We start from the raw sequence: 12015 nt of genomic DNA, 5'->3' as shown, positions 1-12015 counted from the left end.
GTTCTGCAGTGTTTTCATTACCGCCATCCTGTATAGTTTTCTAGGATGGCTTTTGCATCCTGGAACTGGATCTGGTGATATTTTTCCTGCATCACATAACATTTCTTTAAAAATCCTATATAGTATTCTTTAAAAATTTGATATATTTTCCTCAATCCACATACACCAATGCATACATTACTTTGTTAGGAGAAGTGTTGCTTGAATAAGTTTTCTGAATTTATTTATTAATCCGTACTCCTTCAGCCATCTGACAACCCTGCCTAATCACACACAGCTTAGAGTTGACAACACTGTACAACATAGCAGGTTTTGCTGATTAACACCATTCTGTTGCAGTGCTTTCTGCACTTCAGTCGGGGTCATATTTTGCTTGCTAATGAGAATAGGTAGTGTCCTGTACGTGAGTGACACACTGTGTTAATCTTTATATTGAACTTATATCAACATGTCATATCGTGGCTGCATGAGCAGTCTGCTATGTATGTGGAAGTTTTGTGTCGAACAGCGGCGCAATATAACAGAGTTCATCAGTTTCTTTTTACTGCAGATTTCGATCTCAACATTTCTCGACTGTTTGAACGGAAAATAAATGTTCAGCTTTATCAGTCGCTCTCACGTTTCCTTACTTTGCACTACAGTACAGAATGTAGCCTACCTGTCTACTAATAGCGGAGCTTGGCTAGGTTTCCGATTCCTGTACATTGTAAAATATTTGCAATGCAGTAGCCTGTGGTGAAAATGTTTAACCTTGACAGAAAACGGTATGAAAGATGTACGTATGGTACTCGGAGATGTTACACGCTATCAAGTAGGTTGTAGGTATCATTCTGAAGTAGAAATGACCAGCAAACCGTACTCTACACTCTGTGGGCTGGGAGAGGGCACATTACAGTACATTATTCATCAACAATGGAATGGGTAATAAAGTTTGTGACTGTTGAATTTGAATAGCATCCCTCTCCTTTTGTAACAGTTAAAAGTTAAATAATTTTACACACATAAAATTACGTAGTAAAAAAATGTATCAAGTCATGTCTCCAATGCCGATTGCCGGTCTGTGCGAGTGTGCGTAGATCGTGGACTCAGGAGTCGGAGCATCATTGTACAGTCGCTCCAAAACAGAATACTGTATCAAGATACCTTGACGTCAAGAGCCAGGCTGAGTGGCTCAGACGGTTGAGGTGATGGCCTTGTGACCTCCACTTGTAAGGTTCGATCCTAGCTCAGTCTGGTGGTATTTGAAGGTGCTCAAATACGTCATCCTCGTGTCGGTAGATTTACTGGCATCTAAAAGAACTCCTGCAAGACAAAATTTCAGCACCTCGGTGTCTCCAAAAACAGTCAAAGTGGTTAGTGGGACTTAAAACCAATGACATTATTATTATTATTATTATTATTATTATTATTATTATTATTATTATTATTATTATTATTATTATTATTATTATTATTATTATTGACATCAAGAGTACGCTCATTCCGTTTTGGAGCGTCTGTACATTGACTTTTTTAAAAATGGAGATTTTTTTGGCGATGGATAATCTGCAGAACAGTTAATCGAGATTTTACTGTCTGTAGGAATAATTATAACATTAAAATACATGTAACAAAAATTATGGTTATGATCTTCTTGTCATAATATGATGTCTTTAAGCTGACTTAGGTCCTCAGGCAAAGAAGTAAATCTAGAAATGAGTCATAATTAAGAATGAATAAACATACAGAAAAGAAATTAAAAAAAGAGAAAAATTATTCATGAGACTCGCCCATACCTGCCAAGTATTTCCATATAATGTACGGATTTTGAGTGTGTTTTTTGGTTGTATGGATGAACGTTATTGTACGGATTTTGAATATTCGCACTTGTTTTCGCTTTCTGCAGTCAAATCGGATTTGTTTTACTTTTGATAGTAGCTGGTAATACGAGATGCAGTGTTTGAAATTCAACCAGTAAATGTATCATTTATTGATTATCATCGTGCCTTTGTCACCTGTTCGACCTCAACTGCTACTTCATTCACTGAGATGTTCCCAACCGAGTAGCAGGCTGTGATTTTGAAGAAAAGAAATCATTGAAAAGTAGCAGTCTATGAGATTATATATAACAACTTCAGTAACTGTGTCATGCTTCGTAGCAGCTGAAAGGCTTTTTTTTGTGTGTGTGTGTGTGGGGGGGGGGGGGGGGGCAGTTCTGAAACTCATGGAATTGTGTGACGAATTTGTAAGCGATTTAGTATTTTTAGAGGTGTTTGTAATGAGTTCAACTAAGAAACGACTATATCAATCTTTTAGGAAGGCATATTCTGCTGAATATCCTTGTCTTATACGATCACGGAAAGGTGAAACATTCGCATTCTGTTCCATGTGCTCACGTGATACAAACGTTTCTCACGGAGGAAGAACAGAATTATTAAATCACATTAAATCTGTTAAACACGTCCAGTACGAAATTTAACAATGACAGTCAGAAAACTAATTTGTTTTTTTACCTCTTCTGGAGCCGACCTCGAGTAAGAGTGGAATGCTTGTTCACTTAATTTTTAATTGATCATAATATCCCGTTAGCTGCTGCCGATCATGCTGGTGCTCTGTTTAGGAAAATGTTTCCAGATTCTGAAATTGCAAAAAAAATATGGCAGTGGTCGTACGAAAACCACACACATTTTGAAAGAAATGGCTCCGGATTGAAAAAGTGAACTGGTTGGTTACATGCAACGTGAACCATTTTCTTTAGCTACGGATGGAAGCAATAAAATAGTTATGCTAAGCTTTACCCTATTGTCGTCACATGTTTTATGGCAAATCAGGAAAAGAACTCAGTGTTGTCTGTCCCAGCCTTGATGGGTGATTCAATGGGACGTAATATTGGTAATTTGGTAATTTCACAGTTAGTGTGTTACAAAATATGCCTCCCGTCCTTTCAAAACTATACAGAAAAACTCTTCATTCTCAAGGTCGAGAAATAGTGTCTAACGTGTTACAGTTCATGCAGAAAGAAGCTGATGAAAACCAGTTTATTATTCCAGCCAAAAAAGTGCAGGAGTGTGTGTGTGCTGCAACTCGTGTAAGTGCGTGCACCGTGAAGTCCGTGAAGAAACAACTGCTACAGGTCCAGGCAGGAACATTGGCATCGTTCAATACACCTCGCAAGAACAAAGAAAAAAAGCGTCTGTGCACTGGATTAGGTGATTTTGACATGTGCGTTGTTCGGAAGGACAATCAATGAATTTTATATAACTGAGAAAGAAATTCCGACTGTGAAATCTGTGTTGGCAAAACAAAAAAAGTATACAGTACAAGGGCCAATGCAGTAGTTTGCGAAAAATTTTCAAAGAACTTGGATTTCGGTGGAAAAGGGTAGAAACTAACAGGTGTTTGATTGAGCGTAATGATATTCGAAGTGCTCAAATCACATTTTTGCGTTCTGTTACTAAGTATCATCAGGAGGGTCGCCCAATAGTTTACAGTGATGAAACCTACATTAACAGCTCCCACACAACACCGAAGGCTTGGTGTGTCACCACATCTCCTACAGAGGGTCTTAAATCACCGATATCGAAAGGACAGCGCCTATGACAGGCTATGAGCTGGGTTTTATTCCGAACGCCCTCTTGATATTCAAATCAAATCAGACATCCGGCGATTACTATCGAGAAATGAATGCCACGAACTACATGAAATGGGTGAAAGAAATGCTTCTGCCAAACTTGCCACCAAAATCTGTTCTTGTGATAGACAATGCATCCTATCACAACGTTCAGTATGATAAATGCCCTACTTCTAACGCTCGCAAACAGGAAATGCAGAACTGGCTAACAGAGCACAACATACCTTACGGAAATATGTTCACGACTGAACTTTATGAACTTATAAAGATCAATAAGCCTCGAGCTAAGAGCTATATTCTGGACCGTCTTTTACATGAATACGAGCACATTGTTCTTCGCTTGCCGGCTTATCATCCTGATTTGAACAGCATCGAAAAAATCCGGGGTGATGTGAAACAATGGGTGGCACAGAAAAACACAACCTTCAAGCTGGATGATGTTAGAAATCTTTGCGTTCAGAGATTTTCTGAAATTGGTGTGGAAGAGTGGGCTTCAGTATGCCGTCATGTCAGAGAGCCTGAGGAACAATATATACAGTCGGGAGGCTTTTTGGAACCTGAAATTGAGTGCCTAACAATTAATGAAACTAACAGCAGCAGCAGTGAGGATGAATCGTCAAGCAGTGGCTCGGATAGTGAAAGTGAAGTTGACATGTCTGGGATTGAAGAACTCCAGCCTTAGCTCTTTACATTATGAGCTCTATAAACACGATGTTATTTTTTGTTAAGTGTTTGCGAGGCAACCGAGTTCTTGTGATAAGGTATCATTGTTATTCAGGATTTGAATAAAGTACAATAACCGGTATATGATCGCTGTGTTTCTAGTTTGACATTAAGCAATGGACTCGCGAAGTGAGAAATAAAATTTACCACTCCAGCAAAAATATAAATTAAAAACGAAAGGTGACTGTAGCTGTAGGGAATAACAGCCTATATTAGATACACTTTCTTTCTTTTGCTATTCTGTGTGCTGTACGGCACCTTCCATCTTTGTAAAATGAGTCTGTTACAGGAGGCTTCATACTGGCTATAATTCACCATTTATGTTTCGTATAAAGTTTTTTTTTGTAAAATGTAAGAAATAAACAACGTATTCTTTTAACAAAGCTTTCTATAGATTGATCATTTCATTAGAGACCCTTATTTCAAATGACTAGGGTATCATCATATTTGCCATGAAATAACATTACTACTACTGCTATAATAATAATAATAATAATAATAATAATAATAATAATAATAATAATAATAATAATATGAATGAACTTTTAGTTGGAAAGTTTTCTTAATGTTAATATAGACGTCGCTAACATTCCTAACATTCCAAACTTCTGTTTCGTACAGATGTTCACGATTTTGTAGCTGGATTACCAATTGTGCTATAGGAGAATTGAATCACACCAGGTTAAAGCTCTAAGCAATTCATCGCTCTTACGTGCTATGTAAAAAGGAAACGCGACTATAAGCAATTGTCCGTTCAAGCAAGGGAATATATGGGAGTTGTGGGGATATACTTTGCATTATACGGTATATAGTATGATGAGAACATAGCGCTGATTACAGGCGTTAACGTTACTCGTTTCCCTTTTGTGATCAAAATATGGAAACGCTAGACCAACCACAACAACAGCTCACGTACTCTGGCGGCAACTGCTTGGCTCTGGCTTTCGAGATGGGTAGGTGTGGCCTATGAACTCTGCGGAGAGACTCGCACCCAAGTTTCTCATTAACTGCACCCAGGGCTGTTGTTTGGCTGTGCCGACTTTACCCCGAACCACATGGTCAACTCGCTCGGTGTACAATAAACACTTCATAAATTTCAAACACCAGTAAAAAACTGTAACCATGCTTGATGTACGTTTGACTGAAATAGGCCTATATCAAACCAATGCCCAAGCACAAGACAGGTCTTCAGGACCATTATGGAGAAAGAGAGAGAGAGAGAGAGAGAGAGAGAGAAAGAACCTGAGTATCAAACTTCATTGAATCATACACCGAACTGGATGGATAAACAGGTACCAAAAATCAACACTTATGGGAAGTCTGAGAAAAAGGAATGTTCTCAATCATTTTACTCCGATCTGTGCAGCCGTATGCTGAGAGCATACTGCTGGCTGGCATTCTTGAAGGCAAGAATCTAACTTTTCACTTGTTAAAACACACGACGTTCTGTTGTATCCTATGAATATGGCAGGCTGGGGACTAGAAGGGGTTCTTATGCATTTGAAGTTCTACAATATTAACTCCAGATAAAGGTGGCTGAAATGATATTGAATGTGCTGTACAAAATAGACAGTTATATAAAACTTTATACAACTGATGGTATTGTCTTGTTTTTAGGGAACTTCCTAATCTATACGCTTCCAACACTAGCTAAGAAGTCTTTGGTTCCCTTTCTATACTTGATAATACTAGTTGATACTTATCTTCCAGGGGACTGGTGTCTTCCTCGACGTCTTCTGTCTTGAAGCTTTACGTTCACTCATGCACACTAACACTCACTGATTTCACTGGTTTTCTCCATTATTACCCAAGAGGATGCAGTTCTGTTACTTCTACTTGCTACTGTCCATGTGAATCCCTTAGTGTTGGCCTCAATGGATGTACTGGAACCTACTGCCTCCGTGGTTTCCTCTTCCCAACTATCCGGTCAATACTCGTACAGTTCTTGTCCCCGCTCTGGTCTACGGTGGGAATACTCTGCGCCTCTAAATGATGCCTTCCCTTGAGGTACCTCCGTGTAGATTAATGACTATCAAGTGGGCTCCTCCAGAGACCTTTACTTGCAATAAATTAACAGCCAAAGTCTTTCACCACTACTTCCTTTATTTAAAGTTTTTAATTGCCGTAGAGAATATGAACCTCGGCTTCTTGCCTAATTACTTGTACGGTTCCCTGGTCGCTTATTATTTCTTGAGGGCTTTCCCTTTGTGATAGCGGTTTTACTAGTCCGCTTAAGCGTTTCCTCTATGTCAACACTCTATCGTCTGAGTGTATGTGATTTTCCGGCACATTGTCCAAGAATACTTATTACCAGTCGCTGGTAATTCTGACTTCGAACTCTTACTTGAGTACTGTTCGCGACCTGACCGGCTTACTGTCCCACTGGACTTCCCTTGCTCCCGACTTCAGCTGACTACCAGACCAACTTCCCAACTGACTTCCTATCTTTTGGTTCCCCCTTAAAATACCTCGATGTTCTCGAAACGACCATGCCCTGATGACTTCGACCTCCTTGTGATTCTGATTTGTCGTTTTCTTATTGGTCAATAATATCCCTTCCCTTAGGAATTTATAATCATCTCAATTGTCCTAGACGCTTGAAGAGCTGTAATTTTCCTTTGTACGTGCGTTTTCCAAGCTTCGCTCTGTCGCCCTTTTGACCGTGTACACATTGTGATAAGAGAGTCACAAACATACTGTGTTTATTCAAATATTTCACCATTGCCTGGCTGGTTTCTACTCTTCGGAACTGCATCTTCTTAATTTTCCCAATGTATGTCTTAAATTCATTTCCATGTACAGTTATTTTACCTTGACACTTTGGGGTTATATTCCTTTTTCTTGGCTCTATTATTCTTATTTCTACTTCACTCCGGAATTGTGAAGTCTCGGTTTGATTTTAGATCCGTTCGAACCGTTCACTCACTAAGTACTGATTGCGGGCGGCGCCGTCACCTCATCATATATGTTCTTGCGCCAACTCGCTTTGTTTTGACAACTCGAAACATGGCTGCCCTTTATGAACTTGTCTCCGCAAAGAGCGCTGCTGATATCAGGCATACCGGCCCTCTGTGTTATTCTAGCTCGTTGGAGGTTCCACTGTACTCAAGTAGTGAAGTAATGTTGCTTGCCTAAGAATATATGCTTGAGCTTTTGTTGCAAACTTACAAGATCATCTAATCATTTCTGTATTATGTAGTTTGTGACAGATGTGATGAAGCCTTTGAGGATGGACGATATTATGGATCAAGAAGTGCAGAATTTGTCTGGAGGAGAGTTGCAACGGGTAGCCTTGGCTCTATGCTTAGGCAAACCAGCTGACGTTTATCTTATAGATGAACCTTCAGCATACTTGGACTCCGAGCAACGATTAGTTGCAGCCAAAGTTATTAAGAGGTAAGAATCTTTCACCATTTCACTCTGCACACAGCTCTGGTTATCATTGCTTTAATATTCTCTCAGCTGTAAATGTTTCATCAGCAAAGTGGGTGTACAAGGCGTGGTAAAAGAATAACTGAACTTTGAAAATAGCTTGCTTGTTGTTTAAAGGGGCCTAACATCGAGGTCATCGGCCCGAACTTTGAAAATAGAGTAGAAATTCAAAGTCTTAATGGTTTCCAGTAAGTGGCACTGTATAGTGGTATCCTTTCTAAGTAATTAGCCATTTCACGGACATTTCTGAAACAGTTATCTCTGAGCAGCTGTTAGTTTACAAGTGTGTTGCGATTGTTGAGATATCAAAATATTACAAACAGCATATCAACATATGCTTCTGCTTCAAACTAGGAAAAACTTTCATGGAGGCATGCAATGATGTGCAAAACAACTTAACCAAATCTGATAAAAGCGTGGCAGGTCAGGTTAATCATGAAAGTGTTGTGTACCATTAATTCCTACTTGAGGGTCAAACTGTGAACCACTGATATTGTCTTGAAGTTTTGAGACATTTGAAGGAAAATGTCAGGTTAAAAGAATCAGGCTTGTGGTTAAACAACTCCTGGAGCTTCCACCATGACAATGCGCCAGCTCACAAGTCGCTGTTGATTCATGAATTTTTTATGACAGCTGTGGTTCCTCGTGCACCCTATTCATCTGACCTAGCCCCTGCTGACATTTTTTATTCAAAATGGAAATGGAAATTCACCCTGAAAGACAACAGTTTCAGTCAGTTGAGAAGAGTTCAAACTGAAATTGCACACAATCCTACAAATTCCATACTAGGACTGCTTCCATAAGTGGAAACTGTGTTGGAAGCATTGTATTAATAGAGGAGGGGAATAGTTTGAAGGATACAAAGCTAACATGGCTGCAGGTAAGCCTCTTAAAGAGTTATTTTTAAAGTTTGGTTATAACAGGCCTTGTATTATACAATGGATTGTCAAATAATCGATTTTGGTGATAACTCAGACAAAACTTTTACACCTTTGTTTGACGAATTTATATGCATTCACTAAGAACTGTAAATAATACATGTATAAACCTACATAAATACACTGCACTTAAAGTATTGAAAAGGAACAAACAAGTGTCAAATCAAGCCATGTGTATATATTTATATAATAGGATTAACACAATGGCAGTTCAGTGTGGGAAGAGGGAGCAAAAGAAAGAGGAGACAAGGACAAACATAAAAACAAAAGGATAGGGACAATCTGCGCATCGTAATACACTGCCATCGTGCTCATCAATCCCAGTTCTTCTGCATCTATCTCTTCCCAGCCCCCACCACCCTAGTGAGCTTGTTTTTTGCTTTTGGAAATAAATATTTTCATTATCCCATTGGGATCCTTGTCTCCTTTTATGTTTGTCCTGTATTTCTGATGTTGTACCACCTGTATTTATCTTATGTTTCTTCCCTTTTAAAAGGCAGACTTTTGGAAGCTCAAAATGACATTGTAATACTTTGGGGATCTTGCTACCAAGATCATCTTCAGTGTAATAAGAATGAAACCAATTAATGGCAATTGTCACTGTATTCATTAGTAACTAGACTTGGGATAGAAAGACTCTGTTAGAAGTGTAGTTCATTACAGGGCCTCCAAAGTATTTATCCAGCTTTCTTCTTATTCTACGCTTACTGTATCAAGAATGAAGATCCGTCAGAATGGCCTTCAATAAGTTTTTATACCCTCCCTCCTAATGAAGCTGGAAAACAGAAACGAACTCATCAGGTGCTGAAAAGAGATGGATATAGAAGAACTGGAATTGGTGAGGAGCGATCCTATCTGTTCGAAGATGGCAGTGTATGAGAATGTAGAAATTGTCCTTGTCTCCTCTTTCTGCTGCTTCCTCTTCCCACATTGACCTGTTCATCCTATTATGTGTTCCTTTTCTTGTTCCTGTTTCTGTATATGGCTTGACACTATACTTAAAGTCAGGGAAGTAAGTTATATGAAGTTTATGTTGGTTTACTAAAAAAATATTGGTAGAGTTCTTTATTGCAGTTGATTATACAAATTGATTGTGCTGGTATGAGCTCTTCCCATCACCACCCGACCTGATATTATTTGTATGTGTATAGGACCTGAAGTGATAAGTTAACCAATGATCCAATATTTACAGTACCATAAAATGAGGCAAAACCAGTAATTTACACCAAATATTAATTGTTATTACCTGTACTGCAAGTCAAGCTAAGAACCATGTAAAACATCTTCCCTCGCCTTGGCTGTACTTTCATCACTCCCCTGCTATCTTCCACCACTATTGTCGTGGCCACCAAATTAGGCGGGTGAGGAAAACTGCTCTGTCGTCAGATATGGGAACGGCAAAGCGACAGATGGTTGAGAGTTGCTTACCTCTGAGCACGGATTGGCAACGCTGATCGTGCAGTGCTGTCTAGCTGAAGCCCATCCGCTCCAGGCCACCTTACCTGAGTCATTCCCTGTCATGCAGCTGTTGAGCTCGCACCGTAAGTGCAGTTAAAGACGGATAGTGAAAGTAAATTGATTTGGGCTCAAGTCAAGAGAGAAGTGGCAGAGAGTAACAAGACATTCAAAATAAAAGACAAAGAAAAACTCACGTCAGAAGCCATCAACCGTGTGACTGCTGCAGATTGGTAAAAGTGCTTCAATCGCGCGGAAAATCTTCAAACAGACGATTGAGCCAAGGAAATAGTAAGGGACGAAAGAATGGAGCCATTCAACATCAGTGTAAATGACGACTCGACAGATAGTGAGATAAGTGACGACAGTGACTAAGAAATATTAGACTGCCTTGAAGGTAGAAAATTTAATTTTATCGCAATACTATCCATAGCTTTGATGTGAAAGATATGTATTCGAATATTCCGATCATGGAGACTATCAACATTGTTAAGAACAACTTAAACACACATAGTTCGTTGAGTAAAGTAGAAATTGATGAATTCATCAACTTATTAAAGTTCATATTAGAAAACAACTTTTTTACTTTCAACAACAATGTGTACAAACAAGTTAATGGGTTGGCCATGGGATCACCAGCGTCTGGTATCCTTGCAGATATATTTATGGACCATATAGAATCTAATAAAATAGTCGGTAAAATTAAAGGATTAGACTTATGGTTAAGGTTTGTTGATGACGCGTTCGCTATCATTAACGAACAAGAACTCAAGCCAAACGAACTGTTAGACCAATTAAACAACCTTGATAAACATATAATGTTTACAATCGAGTCGGAAGATAATAAAAGTCTAAACTACCTAGACGTAACATTAACTAGAGACAATAAAAACCTGATTTACCAAGTATTTAGAAAACCTACACACACAGATGTTATTAGGAAAGACTCGAACAACCCAGGAGAACATAAGAAAGCAGCATTTTACAGCTTCATCAATAGAGCAGTAAGAATACCATTAAACAGAAATGATTTTAATAAAGAGATAAACATTATACAAGATATTGCCAAAAGAAACAGTTACCCCAAAAGCTATGTCAATAGGATAAAGAGTAAGGTCATGAATAGACCTAACACTCTACTTGTAAATAAGGAAGAAAAAAAGAAATTTGCTACATTCACTTACATTAATAAACAATCATACAGTTTGGTTAAACTATTTAGGAAACACAATATCCATGTATCCTTTAGGACAGATAATAATAATAATAATAATAATAATTTATTGTTCAATTCGAATAGCGTAAACACCAACAGTAGGTTCAGTAAGTCAGGAGTATACAAACTTTCGTGCCAAAATTGCGGAAAAAATATGTCAGACAGTCAGGTAGAAGTGTGATGGTACGGTATAAAGAGCATGTCAATGCACGAAAACATTCTAGATACTCTGCAATGTGTGAACACATGCATGAAAGCAACCATCATTTCACAAATATTGAACGTGATATGACTTTATTACATTCATTAAGCAAAGGCAAACAAATGAATCCCTAGAGAAATTAGAAATATACAAATTGCAAAAATTTGATAATGAGAACAGCCTAAATGAACACATTGCAGAAGACAATCAGTTGTTTAAATTGGTAACCCAATACCCTAGTAAGAGGCCAAATGATGTCAAGCGTGTAAGGGGGGGGAAGTATGACTGTAGTATCAGGGGCGGTTCCTTCCACCCCTCTTTCCATCCACCACGCAACCCAATGTAATTCTGTAACCAGTTGCCATACAACATCAGGTGCCTTCACATCTATCTAACACATGCATGCCACACGTAATATTTACATCATCACACTGGTAAG

The 12015-nt window shown here is 38.6% G+C and overlaps 1 protein-coding gene across 2 annotated transcripts in view; it reads left to right on the top strand.

Annotated features, from left to right (window-relative positions):
* Positions 1-12015, top strand: part of pix (ATP-binding cassette sub-family E member 1 pix) — a 148672-nt gene that overhangs the window by 82311 nt on the left and 54346 nt on the right. For both annotated transcript variants that reach the window (XM_067143039.2, XM_067143040.2), the window contains exon 9: positions 7533-7729. In XM_067143039.2, the coding sequence (XP_066999140.1) occupies positions 7533-7729 (197 nt within the window). The remainder of the gene's footprint in view (positions 1-7532; positions 7730-12015) is intronic.

This window comes from Anabrus simplex, chromosome 3 (genome assembly GCF_040414725.1).
Source record: "Anabrus simplex isolate iqAnaSimp1 chromosome 3, ASM4041472v1, whole genome shotgun sequence".
NCBI lineage: Eukaryota > Metazoa > Arthropoda > Insecta > Orthoptera > Tettigoniidae > Anabrus > Anabrus simplex.
The sequence above is the reverse complement of the archived record's forward strand: the minus strand, read 5'-3'. Positions and strand labels throughout refer to the sequence as shown.